The sequence below is a fragment of the Symphodus melops genome (genome assembly GCF_947650265.1).
Source record: "Symphodus melops genome assembly, chromosome: 11".
NCBI classification, from domain to species: domain Eukaryota; kingdom Metazoa; phylum Chordata; class Actinopteri; order Labriformes; family Labridae; genus Symphodus; species Symphodus melops.
The window spans coordinates 24,641,813-24,665,700 of NC_136701.1; the positions used below are offsets into that span (position 1 = coordinate 24,641,813).

At 45.6% G+C, this 23,888-nt stretch overlaps 2 protein-coding genes across 3 annotated transcripts in view; both read right to left on the minus strand.

Annotated features, from left to right (window-relative positions):
- doc2b (double C2-like domains, beta) overlaps positions 1 to 1,745 on the minus strand; it is a 108,472-nt gene extending 106,727 nt beyond the window's left edge. Inside the window, exon 1 of the mRNA XM_079355832.1 lies at positions 1,278 to 1,745. Within this exon, the coding sequence (XP_079211958.1) occupies positions 1,278 to 1,614 (337 nt within the window). The 5' untranslated portion in view covers positions 1,615 to 1,745. The remainder of the gene's footprint in view (positions 1 to 1,277) is intronic.
- Positions 1,746 to 12,035: 10,290 nt separating this feature from the next.
- On the minus strand, positions 12,036 to 23,560 carry tmem248 (transmembrane protein 248). Of its 2 annotated transcripts, none has more exons than XM_079355619.1 (7): positions 23,252 to 23,560; positions 21,608 to 21,766; positions 20,740 to 21,028; positions 18,244 to 18,394; positions 16,767 to 16,950; positions 15,668 to 15,849; positions 12,036 to 14,269 (listed from the first exon to the last, which is right to left on the minus strand). In XM_079355619.1, exons 1-7 carry the CDS (start codon positions 23,252 to 23,254, stop codon positions 14,212 to 14,214), a joined length of 1,026 nt encoding a protein of 341 aa, XP_079211745.1. In that variant the 5' UTR covers positions 23,255 to 23,560; the 3' UTR covers positions 12,036 to 14,211. The 2 variants fall into 2 exon arrangements, with proteins under 2 accessions (XP_079211745.1, XP_079211746.1); XM_079355620.1 differs by having other exon boundaries at positions 15,706 to 15,849; positions 23,252 to 23,559.
- Positions 23,561 to 23,888: the final 328 nt, after the last annotated feature.

Below are 23,888 nucleotides of genomic sequence, written 5' to 3' on the forward strand. Positions count from 1 at the left end.
CCTGGTTGCTTTTGCTGAGGTCACAGAGCAACATCTGCCATGCCCAACCTGCCTCTTCAGTTCCCCTACCATCCCCCCTCCTCCCCTTCTGTCCAGCTCTGGATTAGAGATGGCCTAAACCCCTCTTTGCATGCTGCTCTGCATGGATTAACTCTTAGAGAAGCTACACTGCAGTAACGCATTAACCTGCGATCACAAGTCACATTCCCCATGAAAACCCTCGAGGGGAGAGGACACTGGAGCAAGGGCAACATGTTACTCAGGGTGATGTTACTATGCCAAGTTCAATGCAACAAATGCAACATGTCTTATTGTTCAGACAGAACCAAAGGTTTGCAGGACTGACACATTCCTCTCAGTGCAGACTGTCGAGTCACCTTTCTGCGCAGATGTTGGCAAGTTTGGGGACAGAAAATCATTCTTCTGAATGATGAAATCTTTAAGTTACTATTTCTCAGCTGTGCTTCACGTTAAGAAATAATCCATAATTATTCATCCTCTCGAACCTGACAGATTAACGGAGTGACATTTAGCAGAAGCTTTCTCAAAAGGAGCCTCGTCTCTGTGATGGAGGCAGATAAGGACAAACCTCTCTGTGCCGAGCACGAAAGAAAGACCAGCGAGCAGCATTTCCACACGTTCTGAACTTCTTGTCATGTTAGCTGCACTGTATCTGGATGAGTTCACAGATGCAGTCAGCCTCTTCTGAGCGCAAAACTGCGACTAATTTGAAGCCTCACCCAGGAGCCATGAATCGCTCAGGCTGAGACTGATCGACATTGTACGGCGAGCGCCCTGGAGGCACGGGTAATATGAAAAATGCACGCATCCACCGGGTGACAGACATGTGCGACCATTTACTCCAATAAAATCACACATATCATGCTCTCCGCTGGAGGAGAGCAGAGGAGGAAGAGGAGGAGGAGGAGGGGGGAGTTGTATTCTTTGCAGCAGCAACAGTTGGCTGTGTCGACTGAGAGGGAAAAGAGTTAGCTGCAGCACAGAGACACAGACGCACACACACACACACACACCAGGCGCGCAGAGACAGAAAGAGATGGACGAGGCAGCCGAGAGAAGAAAAGGTGAGAGATAAAGCCACTTGGCTGGAGGGATGCCTGGCAACAGGCGTCAAAAAAAAAAAAAAAAGGGGGTGCAGTAATAAGAGATAGAGAGAGGGAAGAGGAAGAACTAAAAGGGACACACACACACACACACACACGCACACACGAGGTAGACATGTTGGAAAACACCACAGAGCGACATAAAGCACTCACTGGAGTCATCCGAGTCGTATCCCTCCACGTCCGGCTCCTCGTCCCTCCTGCTGGCCTGCGAGGAGGCGGCGGCTCCGGCACAAGCCCGGTCCGGCTTATCCTCATTGGGGCGGTCACTTTCAGTGGCAGAGGCTGCAGCCGAGGAGGAGGAGAGGGCAGGGCTCTGGGGCCCTGCGTGGCCCGCTTTTGGGGGCGGCGCAGAAGGGGGGAGGCCCCTAGGGTAACGGGGGAAGTAGTCTGAGATCTGCTTGATGGGCTGGATGGGTCCAGGGCACACGTCAATGGCCATGTGCTCCTGGATGCTGATGGTGGGTTTCTCGCCTTTGCGTTGTGTCATGCATGCGGTCCAGCCCGGAGCCCACTCCCAAAACAAAAAAAAACTGAGAAAAGAAAAAAAAAAAAAGAACACAAAAACAACCCCCCCCTCTTGTCCTCCTTTTACCTCTTCCTTCTTCTCCCTGGAAGAGGTGGGTGTTTCCCCGGGTGGACAGGTCCAGGTGATGTGTGGACGTCCCCACAATGCTCTACATGGAGATCTGGAGTGTGCTGCTGCGTCTTCCGTTGTTGTCCTTAGTCCCAGACCATGCTGTCTGACAGCCTCACACACTCTACTACCTACAACCCTCCCGCTCTCTCTCCTCTTCTCTTCCTATTCCCCTACACGCTGCCCACGTCTGCGCTGCCTCTCTGAGAGAGCAGAGAGAGAGAGAGAGAGAGAGAGAGTGGTGTTTGTGTGAGGGAGTGCGAGGCAGAGGGAAGGGATTACAGAGGAAGGAGGGAGGGATCAGCTGATGTCACTGCCTAGCAACCAGGCTGTAAACAGGAACCATCGGCCGAGGTGCTTAATTATGATATTAACCTGATCCATCTGTCAGTGGGAGGGAAGATCCAGCGCAGTGCCAGACCTCGAATGTGTGTGCTTGACTGGGTGTGTGTGTGTAACTTTGGATCAATGATAACCTGAATCATGAGCTTCGTTTTCAGCTCCAGATGACTTTGTCCTGAAAAAACTGATTTACTTTCTCTCACCTGTTGCACAAAAGCATTTTAACACTGTGTGTTTAAATCAAACGTTGCAGTTAATATTTTCTCTAAATTTGACATCTGATAATGCAAATAAAAAAGCCTCTTTTTTTTCCTTTTTAAAACTGGATGATTTTATCAACAGTTTGGTTTTGTTGCCGATGTGAAACACTTAGAAACATCAAACTCAAGATTTTCATTTGTTTTAAAAAGCCTGAATTTGTCTCAGACATAAAAACAAGATTTACATTTAAAACAATACAGCTGTCATTTCTTTAAAGGTCTCTCCTGCATGCACACTGCAGCTTTGTCAGGACACCAGTTACTCACAGCATCGAGCAGATGAACGAGCAATGGTGAAGAGTGCCAATATGTTTTTCAATCTAGTGTGAAAATACACAGTGATACAGATTTTCACTGCCACCTGCAATAATCACGGTAGGTGGGGAGCAATTAAAAAAGTGTGTGACAACGTCAGGGTGTAAAATTGGTAAATGGAGATGTGGAAATGCTGCAGGTATGCCACTATTGTCTCGTGATATCTCAGACAGGAAGTGGGGGAAAAGCTTGATGTTGTTCAGAATTAAAATGGCCTTAAATATGCAATACTTGTTGCTCGTCTAAAACACTGGGTGTAAAGGGGGGGGGGGCATTAAGTCAAAATGTCCCCTCAGGACCCCAAAATGATAAATGCCCCCCCCCGCTGACGTCCCCATCACTTCATTACAGCTTGATTTTCCTTGATGCAAATAAACAGACGTACCTTCATTCATGCTTTCTGTCATCCTGAATGTGTTTACTGTAAACATACCTGCAGCATTTACCAATTTCACACCCTGACGTTGTCACACACTTTTTTAATTGCTCCCCACCTGCCGTGATTATTGCAGGTGGCAGTGAAAATCTGTATCGCTGTGTATTTTCACACTAGATTGAAAAACATATTGGCACTCTTCACCATTGCTCGTTCATCTATCTCGATGCTGTGAGTAACTGGTGTCCTGACAAAGCTGCAGTGTGCATGCAGGAGAGACCTTTAAAGAAATGACACCTGTTGTATCGTCGTAGATTAATGTTACTAAAAACGTTTGCACACACACACACACAAAAAACCAAGAACAGTTTTTGGGTGACACATTTCATCCTGCAGAACTTCAATCATCCTCTTCTGCAAGTTCAGGTTGACAAAACAAACATGCCGCTTTCAATTTAACACTCTGTTTAAGTTCACTGGATGTAAACCTGGATTCTCATCGTCCCTGAAGCACTAAACACTGTTCAGATCACATGAAGCACAGACTCACACTTCCTCCACACGGCCGTCATTTCTCTGCACAATCAAACAGGAACCGTTTACCTGTGCAGCAGGTCTGTCGTCGCACTCACTCAAACACAAAGTGCACAAACACATCTGCAGTGAACCGATGGTGCAGCGCCCTCTTGTGTCAGCTGTCGGCAACAGGTAAGTGCTTTGTGCAATTTAAATTCAAAGGCTGTGATGGAGATAATAGGTTGTTTTATGATCTCCATAAGATAATTCGACTCCAGATGAGAACGTTTGAATGAAGTTGGAGCTTCTGTTGTGTCTTCATTGTGTCTTTTTTTAGAGTCTCAGCCACCCACATGTTGTTTTCAACATTCTAACAATGCATACAAAACACATTGTTTATGTAGCATAGACTGACAAGAGAGGCATCACAACACTGCTTCGGAGTGAACAGGGGTTTGTACATCCTCCTTCACCGCACTGACAGCATCCCTGCAGGATCCATACGGAGGATTTACTGACAACTGCACAAGTCATTGTTTGAACCAGAGAAGGTAGGCTGCACCAACTCAAGGGGGGGCGCTTCCAGTGGGCTCCCACCACACTCGCCATCTCTCCATTAGCGCATGTCCACAGATCGTGTTTGTGTGATTCAGGCCTGTGTGTGTGTGTGAGAAGCGTGTCTCCACAATGACAGAGTGCAGAAATGATAAATACATTTTTTTTAAAATGATGGTACCCCCACACACACTCGCCTCAGTTTACCCTTTTTACTTTTTCTAATAAGCTCCACTTGAGAAACATGGTCTTTTACGGCTCTGCACACCCTCGTCCGTCAAACCTACAGACCTTCAACAAGCGCAGCCTGACAGCTGAGGCAGTGCGAGATGATACCATGTATGTGGTTTGAAACACATATATACGCTCATTGTTCTGAACTGTTTTATTCTGAAAATAATCCTGATGTTTTAATGATGTTTCAGTATCTGACTTCCCTTCCTGCATGATCTTGTCTGCGCCTCGCGTCGCTGCTACAGCGGGCTTCGGACTGCCGGAGCTGAGACGCAGCTCCACCATCGGACCGAACACTTCATCTGGTGGAATTTGACTATAAGTCAGGGGCGTGGCCTTTACAAGTACAGAGGGGAGGGGGTGCAGACGGAGCACTGAGGGAATGCTACTTTCAAAATAAGGCCAGTTCTTGAAAATGACCAAGCCTGCCTTTAAGGTAACTTCAATATGAATTTATCAAATGCAAAACTATCAAGAGGATCCGTCATGAATGGATCCTTTCCATTCCGGTCATGGAAAAAAGAAAAGAAGCTTTTTGAAGAAAACTTAAATCTTAAGATTTACATAAAGTCGAGGTTTGTGTGGTGGATATTTTGTGGTTCATTTCGCCGCTCGTCTGAAGTAATGAGAGTGGGAATAGTGTTTCATCAAGGAAGACAATGTTCATATTCTGTGCTGGTTTATTGTTGCTATAAAAGAAGAGATAAATCCTCCCCACTTTCTAAAATTTCATTATGAGGAGTGTGAAGATTAAGGGCCTGTGTGTGTGTGTGTGTGTGTGTGTGTGTGTGTGTGTGTGTGTGTGTGTGCACATCCACAATAGAGCTTTTTAGAGATATGGTGAAAACCATGATTGTTGTGAATAATGCATTGAGAGATAGCGGCGGGGGGGGGGGACTCTGGGGTATTTAAAGTAGCCCTCTCTCGATGCCCAGCCACTCAGAGGCAATTATCTCGACTGAGCAGTGAGGAAGGTCAACAGGAAACACACGAGGGCCACCAGGTACAGCTTCCTATAAAACACAAAGACTAAATTATCCCCGAGAGAGGCTGCTTCACAAAAAAAGCCTCCGCTGAGACGCGGAGTGAAGACAAAAAGAAACTCAAATCTGAATCTTTCGCTGTTTTGTTTCATTTTATAAACTTTCATGATCACACTTCAGTCCCCAAAGAAATCAAAACCATTTTGAACAAATGCACCATTTTATTACAAATTTATTAAATGTTATACTCAGTTTACAGTGTGAATATGATGTAAGATTATACTGCACTGTGTCGTTTTCAGTAGGTAGCAAAGTCTTAAAAAAAAAAAAAAAAAGTCTAACATGCTTTTTTAAAGAACTTTGATTTGTGCACTTTCTTGCTTCACATGTTGTGAACCATCTCAATAAGGTCAATTTATTAGACTCACTGTCACCATCAATAAAGTCAGTCTTTCCTCAACTCGATGGAAGTTATGTTGAACAGCAGGGTGCTGTAAAAAATCTTATCAGTTCTCAGAGGAATATCTGCACATTTACATAAACTTCACAATAACACTTGAACAATGCAACAGGTTTGATCAGCTTGCACCTACATTTATGTCACGCACAACTCTTTTAGCTCATAAATCCTTTTACGCACAGCGCAAAGAAATAACCTCAGACAATCTCAGCACATTGTTGAATAGCTCTCCACATTCATTACACAAACATACGCACAAAATCACACTTTTTTCTCCATCTCCAACCTTGTTAACGCAAACCACAAGGAAACAATCCAAACCATTTACACGTTATTCAACAGTTCTCCAAATCCATTACGCACAGAACACTATCAAAGTAACACTTTCAATCCCCACCACCTTGTAAAAATACTATAGTGTGACATTAAACTGCATATATGAAAGTGCGCGGCGGCACCATGATCTTACTTTGAGCTGCAGACAGGGTGTCCTGGTTACAGGTGTCCAAATGTCCAGGTGCGCTCTGGGGTCGTGGAAATAAAGTCTGTAATGAGGGGACGAATGTCCAGAGAGTTCATGATGTGTGTGTTGGCATACATCAATTAATGGTTTGTGAGTCTTTTCTGGGTCATCATGGTGCTGCGTGTCTTCAACAGACGCAAGGCTGAGACAGTGCGCTCAGGTGAGGCCACAGAGACGTGAAGGCACAGACGGAACTCAATCAGTGTTTCTGTCTCTGAAGACATGTCTCTTGTTTGTTACTGGAGCTTAGTCCAACACGATGCTACATCTTGAACTGTGACACTCACAGACCGAGCATGGAGCGTCTGCAACCACGAGTCTACCTGACGTTGACCACGTGACTTCCGTGAACTTGTGTTGATTAGGCCTAAAAATAATTAAATCAAAATCAAGAAATACATGTAATAGCCTACGCGTGTCAAAATCGTTTCCCATCCATAAAGGAATGGGAAAATGGAATTTATAAATTGTGCAAAAATATTTTTAATAATTAAAAAAAAAAAAAAGCTCCCCTCGCCACTAGGGGGTGCTGCAGCACCCCCCAGTACCCCCACTTCCTGCGGCCATGCTCTACGCTGCTCACATGACTGAAAGCTTTGAATTTTTAATGGCTGGAGTCAAAATCATAATCAGCTCATCAAACATCGAGCGCTGCCTCAAAGTTGACTCTGAAATCTATGTTGAAAATTCACTTTTTTTGCCAATGACTTAAATGATCAGTAAATGAAGAAGGTGTGAGTCTCCTTTGGATGAGACTTCGATCACTTTAGATTCTTCTTCATCAGTGTTTCAGAAGAGGAAGTGAGTAATCACAGTGAAGAGTTCAGACCATTATTCAAATGTATCAGCATCATAATATAAACAAATAAAACTGCACGCAGCTTGTTCGCTTGCTTCCGTATAGATGAACAAAAACAGTGAAATCATGTTGTGAAGAGAGGAATTGTTGTTTCTGTGTGCATGACTCTGAACACCTCATTATTCCTCACAAAGGTACGGAGTGATTCTTCCTGTCGCTCAACAGCCACAGTTCTAATGAGGTGATGACACACCATCAATATCCCAAATGAGACTGTTTGGCGTGCATCATTACCCTCAGAAAACACAGTCACCACTCCAGCGGGGAAATCATCTGCCCTGGGTGCAATATTGAGCGGGCTGCATGTGCGCTCATATCGGAGGTGTTTTATATTGAAGGACCCATTTTCTTTTAGGAGAGAGAGAGAGAGAGAGAGAGAGAGAGAGAGAGAGAGAGAGAGAGAGAGAGAGAGCGAGAGAGAGAGAGAGAGAGAGAGCGACGTGGGCTGTCCATGACAAAACTGTCAATGAGTCACCACAGGGAATTCTCTTTTCTTAAAGGAGACCGCAGCGAGGCTTTAAAAAAAAAAAGTTTTTCAATATTCTGATGTCTGTGGTCACTTTGCAGGTGAGGTCACCTGGTGAGATAATGGACAGAAGTAGCTGCAACCAAGCAGGACAAAAAAAAAGAAACAAAAATGTCTAAATAAAAAATGCAGGAAGTACATTTATAAAAATCCTGCATTGAAAACTTTCATGTCAAAACAATAAAAGCAACAAAAAAAAGTTATTTCATTTCTTAGAACTTACTTGTCCAAGTGCCATTGTTTTATGCAGGGTTCGAGTTTTGTGAGAGCCAATGGGAGAAGGCGCCTGAGCTCCCCTGAAAGCTGTAAAACCAAACATCTGTGAGAGTCTCTTTAACGTCACATCTCCTCCTCTTCAGTAAGTGTCCTCGCTCCTCTTCATCATGTGTGTGAAGTGTGTTGTTGTAAATCCACTCTGATCCTGTATTTGATCATGTCTATAAACCCCTCTATTTCAGCCCTGCTCAGAACAGGCTGTTTCTGTGTCTGTAGCTTTAAATATGTAAATGAGCTGTGTCTGACCACGCCCCCTCTCTGGAAGGGCTCGGGTGTACTCGCTGCTTTCTGGCTCCATGTCCTATTGTTTACGGTGAGAAGGCAGACTCAGAGGGCAGAACAAACACCTAGCTGTGGGAGTGTCACCCACCTGGAGGAGGGGCTACTGCCCTTTGTGAAGTCATGAAGGGAAACAGCCTGTTTGAGCACACATTTTCTGAAAAGTGGAGCAGGCAGAAGACGGAGAGGATGGATTCATGTTTCATCCATTCTTTGCACACTGCAGTCTCTAAAAGGATGCGGATTCTTTTTGATCAGTATCCTCTGAAAATATAAAGTAAATGCAGTTTAGACTGTTTTAACCTGCAGGGCTCAATAACAGCTGTACCTGACTAACGGTGTTTGTGTTCACCTTTACTTCTTCAGAGCAGGAGCATAAATTAAAAAAAGTATTAACAATCTTTTCTAAATTGCATGCCATGTCTGCAGAAGTCTGATTAATGGTCTCCTAAGAAGCGCTGCTCTGCTGCTTCTGTCACCCAGGAACTCGGCCTAAATGAGGGAGTTAAGGGTAAGAGTGACCTTTTCAAATGTGCTCGTTCATAATGAACCTGGTCTGAAGTCCCCCCCCCCCCCCCCCCCCGCATACAGACACAAACACTCACTGCTCAAACTTTCCTCACACGTCAGCAGGCTCGTGCACTGTACACTTGTCACGTCGTTGGATTGGAACAAGAAGAAAGTGCAAAACTTTTTATTCCAGACAGAAACATGCTGCAAGCCCCTCCCCCCTCACGTTCACACAGATCGAACTGCAAACACTCCAAACTTTAGTTTTTTGAGAGTAAACAATTTGTTCCTTTTGTCCCTTTTTTCCAAACAGATCAAGATAATCTCCAAAAACTGGAAGTCAACTTTTTGAAAAGGACAGAAATTTGTGTTCGGGCTCCTTTTTAACTCTGCTGGAGGCTGAACGCGTCAGTCTGCAGAAAAGCAACAAACCCTGTGATCATTTTTTATTTTGAAAATAAAGATATTATACAAACAGCAAAAACAATACACTCGGGGTACAAGGCTTTAAATGACTGCTTTCCCCCTGAACATGTCTACAACCACTCATCATTAGAGATACACTTAGAAGAAGAAGAAAGCGAGTCTGTCTCTTGTTTTGTACGTCTGCTTCTTCCGCCCTCTGGTGGTGGCAGCACACAGGTGCAGCTTCAGGTAATAGGTTCAGTGTAAGTCTCCTCAGGGGAGACTTTTCCTTCCACATCTGTGTGAACGTGTTACCTGCTCCCGCTGCTCCTGAGGGGAAATAAAACAAACACAATTTTAAATGAATGAATTATTGATTGATTGATTGTTTACTTGGAATACTCAGGTGTGTCTCCTTAATACCAGCTCAGTTACATTAAAGTGATTTTTACATTTCATTGATTTCACCTGTGCCTCTTCTGAAGCTGTGCTGTTTGACTCTTCTGCCTCTAACGTGCTCCTCAGGGAAGGAGACGCTCGGTCCACGCTGCACAGCCGGCTGTGACTCTGCTTGTTGTGTTTTGGGTTTGCAGGTCGTGTTTGTTGATTTCACTGCACTTCCTCTATAACTTGGTATTTATTCGTCTCCTTTATTGTTTGTGTGACATTTTCAGTGTCAAATGTCACATTCAGTTGGGCTTTTTTGTTTTGTGTTTTCGCTCCTTTGCAGGCAGCAGGACAAAGTGACGACATGGACATTGACTTCTCATCATGAGTTGATCTGACCTGTTAGCAAACAGCAGCTTGTTTACACATCCAGAGGACAGGGAGCACGTCCATGTGGAGTCATGTTTCTGGCCTCTAGATGAACAAATGTGAAACATTCACTCTCATTTCACCTCGACAGTATTTGGCTCTTTGTTGCCTCCTCATTAGACGATTGCTTTTTCCTCGGGGGTTTGTTCAGAGGATCAGAATCTCCAGGGCTGTTTTTAACCTTTGTTCATGAAGGTTTGCTTTGATTGGTTATTCTGTCCTGCTGTCTGTTGCTCTTTGAATCTAACAAATGAACCTGTTGGCATGTGAAGGACTTTCCCCACAACTAATATTATCTCGAGTGTCAAGAAAAGCCAGAAAACATTCTTAGATTGTGCAAATGTCAGGATCAGTATTTACAAGGGAAGCTCATGGCACTCACTTGTGAGAAGTGTTATCTGAGGCGCTCTATTATTTAAGAACCTGCTTCAAAATGAAATCCTGCATGAGGAACCTGTTGATGTTTTTCTCTTCATGATGGAGATGCAGTTTGTTTTAAACCAAACAAACTTTCTGTTTTAATGACGGAGCTTGTTCTCCTCCTCAGCTGAACAGAAAACCTCCCGTGGAGTCAGTTTGCTTTGAGAGAAAAAAACATCTTCAGTAGAAATTATTTGGCACTTTGAGGCTCGTTCAAACACCACTCTTTTTTTCCTCCTACGTGAACAGCTTGAGCGCTGGACTCCCACCATTTAAGGTTTCCTTCAGTGCCAACAAATTCATTCTCCTTCCCGTGGCAGCTCATTAATTTGTGTGTGTGTGTGGAAGCAGACAGGAGCGAATAAAGGAGGGTCAGGGACGAAGCATCGTTGAACTTTAGAGACAGTTTATTTCAACTTGAGTTCATTTACAGCAGTTCCACTGGAGAGGAAAACAGGTCTGAATGATCATCTAGCCACATTAAACCTATGGTCCTATCTACTGTATGTACAGGGAGGAGGATGCAGCAGGATAGTGCAGAAGGCACAGAGTTGGCTTAATACTCGCCTGTAAGCGCGGCTAACATGACAGAAAACAAAACAAAGTAAAATGGCAGCTTCATGTTGGAGACGAGTGATGTAAAGCCGTCGACCTCGTGAGATGATGCAACGAAGGAGAATCGGACTCGTCTGTTTGGACTCCAGAGATATAGTGGAGGAGTTATAAAAACTACAGGTGTGAGCATCTAGTGTGCACTTTAACAAGCAGCGTGGTCATCGGAGCCTCTCCGGGCCCCGAAGTCAAACAACGAGTCAGCGTTTGGAGTCGGGAACTTTTAACAATACGCAGCGAAGAAAATTAAAGTGGACGACGTTAAGGCATATCGCTATTATACAGATGTGTTTCTAAACCCGACGATAAAAAAAAACCCATCAAAGGAGGGATGAAGAGGATGCATGTCATGTAAAGGAGGGTTTCGCAATCACAATGGCGTGCTTCATCGTCACGCTGACTAACCCCACCCACGTCACATCCAACCGTCCAATAAGAGCTGCCGGATCTTCCAAAAAAAAAAAAAAAAAAAAAAAAAAAAGGATGAAGTTGCAGCGTGAAAGCACAGGGAGGTGTGGCAGCAGACGCATGCTTGAACGTGAAACAGAGGGAAGACTTGTCCGAGCTTCATTCGACACACGAGAGAGAAAAAGAAACCACAACCTCAAGAATCACCGCTCACTCGTTCATGAACATACACACACAAATCAACCAACTCTAATGTACAAAGTGTTTGATATAGTAAAGTGCCACACAAAGGAGAATACACTGTATTATATAAGAGCGCCACTCGATCCCAAAACATCATTCAAGTAAAGCTATTTTGAAAGTGGACAACAGAGAGGGATGTACACGGCGGGTTCAGATCACGTGGAATTGTTGCATCTCAGAGTTGGATTCTGCTGCTTTTTCAAAAAAAGTACATTCAACAGGTGCGTGGAACAAAATGAAAACACAGAGGTAAGGTCGATGTTTCAGAAATTATTATTGGAAACAAGGTCAAACAGGACTGAGCGTTGAGCTGGACTGAGACCGTCAAGTCTGTGGTTTTTCTTTTTGAGGCTGAACGAAGAGCCGACGTCTTCATCTGCGTGATCCGGACTTTCAATCAATCGTGTTGTGATCTAATTGGTGCTCCTTTTTTTTTGTCTTTAAAATTAAGATCAAATGATTGAGCCCTGACATCCATCGAGAAATATATTAGGAGAGGATTTATTTTTATTTTTTTTAAATGGCGTTTTCACACACTTTGCAAATCTCCTGAAAACATCTCTATCTACACTTTTCCAAATGGAAAGGAGCCGTCTGGGCTGCATGTAAAACAGTCTGTCAAGAGATCTTTCCGTCTTCTTCATTCGTGTCCTTTAAGTACAAAACATTTGACTGACTGGAAACCACATTTCAGAAACAGTCTGAATCCAGCTCAATGGACTCAAACGATTTCCCAAACCATCAAACAAACTCTCACCCTTTTTGCACATTTGGTTGTGCCACAAAAATCATAATAAAAACAAACGTAAAATAACATTACAGCTATATAAATATAATCATATATAATTTTTTTAAAGGATTCTGGAGTTCAAAATCAGACTTTCTACATGTGATATTGGACAAAATTAAAAAAAAAAAATCATCACAGGAGCAGAGAACCAAAAATGTGCAAGAAACCTAAAAAAAAGTGCAGGAACTATGCAAACACGTGACGAGCACACCTTCTTTCAAACGTCTCCTCGAATTAAACATTTACATGAATGAAGAAATAAAAAGGTCACAGGTTTGATTTTCAAAGCACAGGCTCTTTAAAAAAAGGAAGAAACGAGAAGAGGAGGATGGCTGGGAGAGAAGGGAGGACAGAAGTGAATCTCCCTGGGTTGTTTTTTTTTTTTTTTAAGCAAGCGAGCCGTGAGTAAGGCAAGATAACTCTGCTTCATCCGAGTGAAACAGAAAAAGATCGAGTCCAACATCAAATCAACTGTGGAAGCAAAATAAGCAAACGAGAGTAAAGAGCGAGGCAGGTGAGCGATGAAGCCAACGGAGGAAGAAAAAAATGTAAAAAGGCAGAAAATCAGATTTTAAATTAAAAAAAAAATCTTCACGAACCACAGGAAGCTTCGCAGTCCATCGAACTGTGACTGACGTGCAAATCTTACAGAACACAAACGCAGACAGCGTGATCGTCGCACACTCACAGGGGAACGGGACTGTTAAATTAACGGACGCAAAAAATCCAACTGAGAGTTCAGTTTAATTATCGAGTCGCTACTTCAGGAAGTGTTTGCATCGGTTTCAGACTTCTTCTTTTTTTTCACACTGTCGGGGCAGAAAAAAAGTGCTAAATTCATTCTTTGCTTCATCGCTGAAGCTGCAGTGATGAGTGCCGACTCGTGAGTTCATCCGTAACGGCGTCGCAAGTTCACGTTAGCATGTTTCACGTTAGCTGGCGTCGTGCTTCTTATCGCGGGGGAGTCGGACAACGCTTTGTCGTCAAAGCCATCTTCAGCGGTTTGTGGACCGCGTTATTTATTATTTTAAACCACTTCCTGTTCAGAGTCGCCGGGGGGGGGGGCTGGAGCCGCTTGGCGAGAGGCGGGGCTGCGTCCTGGACTGTTCAAACAGGCCAATCACAGCGGACATGTAGAGACAGACAACCAGCCGCTCTCGCACGCACACCTCCCGGCGATTTACGTACCTAACCAGCATGTGTTTGGACTGTCGAAGGACGCCATATTAACCCGGAGAGAACGCACGCCATGCACGGGGGAGAACATGCAGACTCCACACAGAGAGGCTCCTGACAGTCGGGGATTCAAACCAGCAACCTCCTCACTGCGAGGCGTGCAGCCTTCCCCGTTCCTCGTGTTTTTTTTTTTTTGTTTTTGTTTTTTTTTTAACCCGGCATGATGAAGGATGATGATACAACGGTGCGGTCCTTCAGCGTTGATGGATGTGGCGACGCGGAGGGACTCAGGCAAAAACACAATCAGAAAGAAAAACAAACCAAACGGGAGAAAAGAAGAGAAGGATCTGCACAGAATATCAGAGTTCCTACAAATATTTACACGACAGATACAGGCACTTGTATATCTTTGGTTGGAGAAACCCAACATTGCAAGAATAATGCATTCACAGAGCTTTTGTGTTCCTTGTTGTATTTCCAAGGTTCACTAGGCAACTGGTATGTTTATTTAGGTTTTGTTTTTTTTTGTTTTTTTTATTTGTTCTGTTTCTTGGAGTTTGTCCATGTCACAAGTAAGTTCTCCAACTTCTCTCCGGCGTCTGTTTAACCCTCTGACAACGCCACCTGAAACAGAAGACAGCAGGTTACTGAGAGGTTGGCTGCGGCGCTTTGGAGAAACAAGAAGAAGAAGAAGAAGAAGAAGAAGAAGAAGAAAACCACCGCCACCACAAACACAGAGACGACGCAGATTAAAGTCTGATCAGATCTCCACCGGAGGAAGAATGTGCAACTTTTAGTTGGCGCCCTTGAGCTCCAGCATGAACCGAAACGCCAGAGACCCCCCTCCCCCCCTGGATATCAGCCGATACGCTCAGCTGGCTCTTCATGACGTCTGAGGCGCTCGTGAACGGAGGTTATTGGAGGAATAAAAAAAAGAAGAAGAAGAAGAAAGCGGTAAAAGGAAGTTAAAAGCTGAAGCGTGACAGGCGGAGAAACTGACACCAAGCTGCAGTTTATTATATGTACGTGGATCCTGCTTCACCCAATCAGACATCGGCGATCACTTTATGATCAATAATCACATTTAGCTCGGCCCACAGCTGCCTGCATATAAAGCGGTTTATTTTAGCTCTGTTGACACTCCGTCCCCCGTGGAAGCTCTGACTCAGACAATGACTCAGAGCTTCGTTTAGGCGCTCTGTGGACGGCTGATGAAAGGTGATGCGTGAAGGTTGTGGCGCCTGGTTTATTGTGTCTGAAACACACACAGACGACGGGGATCATCCATCACCTCTGGGGGCGGGGCCAAATGAGCAGCGTGTAACGCGGCTTCTGTTTGTGCATCACTCACAGTCAATGTGCAGAGAAGAATAGTTACTTCATGTTTTTAGAAACTAGATATGAAAGAGTGTGCAAAACGCTTTTCACTGGATCTGGAGTCTATGGCGTGCAGCTGTGTCGCTCTTTGGCGGGCAGCTGTGTCGCTCTTTGGCGGGCAGCTGTGTCGCTCTTTGGCGTGCAGCACGACTCTCAGTCTGCGAGTCGTGCAGCACGCCTCCCCTGCTCACTCGTTAACTGTCATCTAGAAGAGCGCTCCATGGGGTGTATTTAGTGGACTGCAGGATCACGACCTGGTGAAGGGAAGACGTGCGTGTCAGCACGGCGTGCAAACAGCTCGCAGTACTCAACACACGTGGACGCCTGCAGTGTGTGATGGAGGCTGCTGCTCTCGCCGTAATGACAAGTGTGTGTCAGCGTTTTATTCTGGTGGCACCGGTATACAGGAAGCAGCCAACAACAACCCCAATTAAAACCAAGATCTCCTCGCCAAGCCGAATTCTTCCCCACGATTTACAAGGTGGAAAAAACCTCCCAAAACGCCTCCACGTCGGCCCCCGGCCCCCGCTTTGTGAACGCTTCGTCAGAGGTCCATGCACTTTGCAGAGAAAGCAGAGAATCAAGAGTTTGATTGGATTGTGTCTTGGACCAATCAGTGGTCGGGCGAGGCTCGTCTGAAACTACCTGTTCACGTCATAAAGCACAGCTGGAGTCTGTTGTACCTTCTCAGGGCAGAAGTCGGGGTTGGTTTGTCGTACTTTGCCAGGTCGTCCCTTTATGACTGCGTAACAGAACATAGTGATGACCATGACAAACAGGAAGTAGCTTGTGTGCATCAGGTGCAGGTTGATGAGGGAGCGGTCGTCCTGGAAACAGAAAGAGAAGAGTTAGATATGTGCATGACGAGCAGCAGCGGTACAACCGACCTTCAGTCCGTCACGCTGAGCGACAGAGAGGTCAAAGGTCATTTGTTGATGGCGATGGAAACAATGGTCTCAAGCTTCACTCTTTAGTCCTCTTGTGTGTTCAGAGGAAAACAGATCAGGTAACTCTGCAGACGCGTCATATATTGTCCGATTGTTTTCGCGCTCACTGGACCGCTCAGCGCTCATCGCCCAGCGGCGGCTCGTCAATGGACTCATTGTTTAGCAGGAACAATCTACGGCCATCCCTACAGAACTAAAAATAGAGGCTCCATGTTTGGTCACATTTAGCTCGCCTCATCGGAGGGAGGGGGGGGTGTAAACCCCGTCTGAATTTCATCTGGTTCATCTTAGCTTGCAACAACGAGTTTAAAAAAAAAGATCAACTTTCAAACAGATTAAAATTTAAAACTTCACTCGCTTGTTGTAAATCTAGTTTGTTTGTCTCTATCCTTCGTCCTGCACCTCGCTCTCTCCCGCCCTCCGACCTCAACAGTCTCAGCAGATCTCTGTTCATCACGACTCTTCCAGGACGTTCTTCCATTATTATTATTATTATTTTTTGCCTAATCAGTCACTTCCTGCTAAGTGCTAAAGCTCGCCATCTACCTGAGTAGAACGCCAAATGGAGAAACAGGAAATTCAAGCCACAGTCTCACAGATGACCGGAGGAGATCCAGAAGGATGGACTCATTCGAAAACAGACGAGAGGACAGAGGAGGACGGGCAGCGGACTCTCAGCCTGAACAGAAGAGGAGGTTCCTCTGTGCCGGTCAGACGACGTCAGTTCAGATATAAACTCTGGAGCCGGAGCGTGAAGTGCTTTAAAAGTACGAAGGAAACAAAGCGAGGTGACTCACATCAGGCACGATGACTGTGAGCTTTGGGTTGAGTGCGTGGTACACCTTGCCGATGGCTCCTTTATAACACCAGAAGGGGTTGTAGTCCTGGCTGTACTTTGTGTCAGAGTCCCGGACAGTGGTGAACACCTTGTACCAGGACGTGGCGTTGGTGTACGTCTCCGGCACGCAGTGCGGCGGCTGCCTGTAAACCACAACAGAAAGGGACAGTTACCTACTGGAGTCCACAAACTGTTCACAATAAGCAGGCGATGGCGGCGAGCGCTGAAGGACACGAGGAAGTTTATCTTCTATTTCTCTCTAGTCTGTCTACAAACCCTCCAATGAGGAGAAAAGTCCATCCTCTCCGTCTTCTGCCTGCTCCACTGTTCAGAAAATGTGTGCTCAAACAGGCCGTTTGGAGATTTTCCCCTTCATGACATCACAAAGGGCAGTAGCCCCTCCCCCAGGTGGGTGACACTCCCACAGCTAGGTGTTTGTTCTGCCCTCTGAGTCTGCCTTCTCACTGTAAACAATAGGACATGGAGCCAGAAAGCAGCGAGTACACCCGAGCCCTTCCAGAGAGGGGGCGTGGTCAGACACAGCTCATTTACATATTTAAAGCTACAGACACAGAAACAGCCTGTTCTGAGCAGGGCTGAAATAGAGGGGTTTATAGACATGATCAGATACAGGATCAGAGAGGATTTACAACAACACTCTGGTTAAAGAGGATATGTGACCTTTAATAAACATACTTCTAGAATGCAGCCTTCTGTATCAGGTTAATAAATCTGGACAGCTTGAAGAGCAGTGGGGCTTTCCTCTCTTCTCTGGGAAACTATTCAATGTTTTTCATACCGCTGCCAACATCTGCTGCAAACATCTGTCATTCCTGATAACTGCTGCAAACTCTGCTGTATGTTTTATTACAATGCAGCGCTGCTAATCCAAAAGAAAATACCAATATAAGCCACGACGGGAAACACAGTGACACACAGCCGCGCTATCCGAGCTCCATTTACCATTTAACAACAACAACATACCTCGATGCAGATGTCAGGAGGAAGCAGTATGTTAACAGACTGTGTTTCTGCCTTAAGACCCTGAATCCCTTCTTCTTGAATTTCCCTCAGGATCAATAAAGTATCTATCTATCTATCTATCTATCTATCTATCTATGTTCTTTTATTTTTCCACTAAAAGACGGAGAGCTGACAGGGCCAGCGCTATTTTTTACTTTTTATCAGACATTGTTTTGGATTATGATGCTACCTTTAATACGAGAGGTGCGTGACAGCTGAGTGATCATCACCGCTGGCCGTCAGGCAATGTGTCACCCACCGACTGCTTTGACTGAACTTTGTAGGGAAGCACACGAGTCCAACCCAAAACCTCCTTTAAACGAAGGCCTTCAAAGAAAAAGTCCCCAACCCACACACACACACACACGCACACACACACACACACCCCGAGTCAGGGAGGCAAGCCAACTCACACTGTGACTGGAAAGATATTGTTGGCCGCCGTGATGGTCATGCAAGTGCTGAACACCACCTGCTCGCAGTGTCCGTGCAGCACACAGTCGTCCGAGTTCCAGGATACAGGCAGGGTGAACGTGATGTTTATTTCTTCATGGGCTTCCCGGCCTACACACAAACACACGTGACAGAGGGGGGGGGGGGAGAGCACATCAGATTGTGATTATCTGAACGCCATGAGAGGAACAATCTGGCTGGAAGGAAGGCTTTTCAGGGAGCTAGCTCGTTTTAGAAAAATCACAAAAGACCAGAAATCCTGCTGGGTTTTTTTCCTCACATATGACTGAAGCTGGAATATTGCCTTTTTTTTTTTTTTTTTTTTACTAAACCACAAAGAAATGCATCTTCTTCCTGTGAGGAAACAGTCTGAGCCCATAACGCTCTGAACAGCGTGCATGCAGCTCCCTCAGCGGGACGGCACGGAGAGCCACCGCAGAGATACTTGACTTCATACCAAGCTACTCCCCAGATAACAAATGACACACTCATTCTTTCTGCTTATGCAACATAATCAAACTGTGAGGCGGATTAGAAGATTATCTGTCAGACGGAGTGGACTCACGGGTGTGAGCAGAGATGGATAAAGTTGTATCTTCTTAATTGCTTATCTATATGTGTGTGTGTGTGTGGGGGGGGGGAGGAGGGGAGTTATCATGAAGTTCCTGCAGTTCCTCAAGCGTCCACTCGAGGCGGGCTGCAGGAACAGATGGGTGACGTCACTCAGACTTCGTCCATTAATGTTTAACGTCTCGGGACTGAACACAAGCTGAAGCTAACAGACTCTGTCTATGAGGCAGGCTGACACTCGTTACGTTAGCCAAACATGACCGCACCTCCACGGTCACATGGGTGACACACATCCAGTGAGGACACACAACCTCAGGTTCATTCACAGATTTTTGTTTTTCATTTTGAATATTTGACCAGTTAGAAGAAAAAACAGCGGACTGTAGGGAACGATGACTTCATTGTGTGACGCTCCTATGAAAGAGGAAGTTGACCTCTTTTCTCCTCGTGGACCGCGGGCACCCTTTACAGACAGAACTGTTTACTCTGAGTTACAGAACATTTGCATAGATCCGTATTGACTTTGCTCATCTGTTCTCGTGACTTAACATTCGTGCCAAGGTGGCGAGTTGTTTACACGCAGCTCAGCTTCTAATCACTTCGCACAGGCCGTGGGTGGACAGACAAAACGAGCTGAACTTGTTTTCTAAAGCATTGTTCAGTCAGAAAAACATATCAGTATCTAAACCCAGGGATTATCCAAGCAGGTTAAAGCCACGGACACAGCCAATCTGGGAGGGATTTAAATCAGAGAGACGGGCTGTAAAAATGAAATTAACTGACCTTTAGCGAGGAATCTAATCCCGTCACATCACGGGAAGGTGAAGCCTTCTGGAGTCCGGAGAGGAAACTCACAGTGAAATAAAACGCTCTATTTATCCTCTCAATAATCTCGCTGCGTGAAAGCGAACAGAGGAGCCACGTACGGAGGAGCAAACTTTAGTTCTGTCTTTAAAGACGACGTTTGATTCGCCACCCGACGTCCCTGACGCAACGCCACGACCACCGGACCGGACCAACCACACGCTGAGAAAGAAATCAAAGTGAGAAACAGATTGTAGACACTGATGGTGACAGTGCAGCGGAACACGCCACGCCACGCCACGCCACGGTGACTCGAAGCAACGAGTGACTCGGGTGTGTTTGATTTAGTGATTCATTAGCATTAGCTTTACTGAGCTACATTTCATGTGTTTTTATTTGAGCTTGAAGCTTTCTGTGCTGATCAGCTGAGTCAAGTTTGTTTATTTATTTAGTATTTTTTTTTGTTCCTTTATTGTAAAGACTTTGAACCCTAGGCCGTGTGCTTAAAGGGCTACAGCCCGTTGTGTGGCGTGCCAATGGCATCCGAGGGTGAAAGTTGTGTTCGTGTTTGTTTCAACACTCCGACTTCCTTCCAGGAAGTAGAATGACATGAGACCAGCGTGTGATAAACAAAGGTCACACAAACAGGTCAGACGTGATAGAACGTTGAGTTATCACAGCGAACACTCCTCTCTGACTTCAAACGGGTAACCCAGTCATTCCACGCCAAGTGGTCCAACGCTCCCCACCTCGCCACCTCAGATTTCAACGAAATTTTCCAGGTCAATACCAATTTCATTTTTTTAAATCCTTATGAAAATCGGTATTGTCATTTTCAGCCTTACAAAGAAAACATTTTGCACACGTTCATTTCAGCCAATTACCAACTTGTACACCGAATTTCATCAAAATCTGAGAAGGTGAGGGGGGGGGGCAGACATTGGCTGGTATCAGCGCCTGGTGGCGTCCATGTTGCTTGAAACTGGAGGTTTGAAATCACTTCATCTGGATACACAAACTCATTTCCTGTTAACACAAACTCATTCTGAACACACAAGTGACGAGAGTGAAAAACCACGTACCAGAGAGGCCGACCTGCTGCCCCAGGACCGTGGCATACAGATGAGTGATATTGCGCGAGTAGCCTCCAAAGGGGCGCTGGGGGTCCAGGGTGAGGGTGATGGGGACCGAGATGTTGATGGGACCCGAGTCCTCCAGCAGGAGGGGGACCTGGGTGCTGGAACGAGCCTGACCGCTGGTCACGACCATGCTCTCCGGGGTGGTGGACTCGTTCAGACCGTGCTTTATCGTCTCGTTCTCGGACACGCAGAAGTCCAGCTCATTGTAGCGCAGCAGGAAGGTGTTCCAGTCCTGCAGAAGCAGAGAGCACATCAGTCCGACTTACATCTGGAGCTGCTGCAATCTAGAAAAGCATTCATCGTTTTCTATTCAAATAAATATGCAAATCCACTGTTAGTGATTTCACACGTGCAGAAAACTCCAGGAGGAGCTGCGAGGCTGAATATTTAAGCCGGACGCCACCCCGACTTTCTCCTGCTAGACCTCTACGATTGTGTCTGCAGCAGGTCCGAAGGGACTGGTGTGAGAACACAGCAGGATATTCTCCGTAGAGTTCACCTGGAGCCACATAGAGAAGGGGGGGGTGAAGTCTACATCCTGTGACTGCTGCGTAGAGCGTCTGCACGCCACCGTCACGTCACACGCAGCTCGCTCTGCGTCTGAAGAAAGTCCTTCATGGCTCTTCTTTAAAAAAGGTCACTCGTAACATGACATCATTTTCTGGGTCAGAACATAAAGCGACACAGTTCAGACCGCGTCGTCATGACTCCTCGCAGCGCTGAGGTCACGAGCTGACATTTGGGCGCCGTGTTTGAGAGGCACTTATTGGAGCAGATGATATTTTTTTTACGGCCTCGCTGCGTGACTCACCTCCGTCAGCTCCGGAGACTTGATCTCCTTAATCTTGAAGAAGTAACCGATGGTCAGGAAGGCGATGGCCACTGCGCTGACGCTGATCATAAAAATGACCAGCGGCGGACGGTTGTTGATGTAGCTCCTCAGGTTGTCTATAGGATTTAACAGGTACACCTGTACAGCACATAAACAACAACATCAGGAGTCATGTGGGTTTCAATCAAACAAAGACTCTGTGAGATGTTTCACTGCACAGAAAAATCAGGCAGGTAATACAGTAGTTGCCACGGCGACACAACTCTTTGTTAGGGGGACGTTTGAATATTTTAAAAAAGTGATGTATAAGTGAAAAAAAAGGGCATTTTAAAAATGATTAACATGAGTGGCAGTCTCAAAGATTAGAGGAGAAAATAAAAGGAAGTCATTTAACTCAGACAGCTGAGCTATGATGCAGCTCACAGGTGTGTGTGAGGTGACACGCATATCAGGAAATAACCTTCAGCTCCGTGTGTAAAATAATACGAATGAAATGTCGAAGAGAAAAGAAAAACAGACATCCACACAGACAAGTTCCACATCACACAACACCAACAGGCAAACAGGAAGAGTGATGCAGATTGAGCCCATCCGATTGGCTGCCTTTCACTGTAATGACACGAAGAGGCAACGTTTGATGAAGCAGTCGGTAAATACCAGGTCCATCAACCAGGCCTGAACCACACCTAAAAAAACTGTGCAAATGTCACACCTGAGGACACGCCGAACACCAACCTGTCAGTGAAGATGCAGTGAACACTAATTCAATGGAACATTATTAGATGTGAGCGGGACTTGTTGTGATCTCCTAAGAGTATTGGATCTATTGCAGGCTTTTTGCATCATGTTACCTGTTAGTGTCTAAACGTGTCAAACTAACGCCAATCAAGACATGACACCTTACAAAGACACTTTGATTTGACTTTCAGCAGCGACGGGCCTCAATGTTGTTGAAATTCAGGGACAATTAAATGCTGTTAATGAACACTGTACAAAGAAGAAGGACCTGTCAGACAACAAGGTCATTAAAAAACAGCAGGAGTTTGGAGTAGTGCACAGCCAGGTGACAGACAGGCTGCTGTCAACCTTGTAGCTTTGCTTCCTACCAACCTACCTACCTTCCTTCCTTCCTTCCTTCCTACCTGGCCCTCAGACACAATGTCCCGATGTCATGCCAAGAAATGCATCCCTGTCAAGAAGCGCGTGCACCTTGCGGGACAATGCAAAATATGGCAGAGACTGCCGTATTTTGCATCCACTCTTCAGACACTGCGCTGCCGTGTTTTGCATCCAGCCTTTATTTGACTCTACGCACACTTCAGAGTCAAACACTGTCTGCAGGTCAGAATTACACAGGCGTCTTTAAAAAGTGAGTCCACACAACGAGAAGGACACTTAACGTGCACACACACTTGAAGTATTTGCGTTACAGATCCACACATCATCCTGGTTTCCAAACACTTCCGCGAGGGTGCATGCACTTCTCTGCACGGATGCATTTCTCGACATAACACCTGGATGTCACAACAGTGTGACAGTCGTGTTTTTATGAAGGATCAAGCTGCAGCACTGGCGCATCCGAGCTGCTTTAAATTAACAAACCAACACGTAACACAATCTCACCATGTTTTCAGTCGGTGCATGCGACGGCTGCTATCTGGGAGGTTTGTTGTGGTCCACTAGAAACCAGCAGTCTTGCTAGCCTGTGGTGCTAGCTCGCTTCCTTGCTTGCTCGCGTCCCCCTGAAGCCTAGTCCCTCCTGCAAACACAGCTGAACAACAACAAGAGTCGGTGATCGGTGGAGACAGCCAGACGTTCAGTGCAATCGACCCCGCGTGCGCTCCTTCCCATCCTTTGCTCCGTAAATCGCTGCAGCGCCGAGGAGAAATAATCTCAAGAGTACACAGGCTGGATCCGCGTCAGTAATGGATCTGGGTCCATCCTCGTCCGCGCACGCGCACTGCGCAGAGAAAGCGACGCAGCTCCGCCTGCTCGTGATCACCGCAGAATGTGCGCAGGAAACACTCCGTATGTTCACACATACGCTTTTTACGTAGACAACCACTGACGTTTCAGCGTGTTTACAGTTTGTTTTAAAGGCTTCTGGAGAGAAAGTGCAGGGGACGGTTTTTCTTTTCTTTGCGGAACTAGCAAGACATTTTTGACTTGTGGGAACTATTTTACTGACAATGAAGGTACATGCTTTCCTAATGAACACCAAACATTTAACAAATAACTTACAAATAAATAAACGCATTTA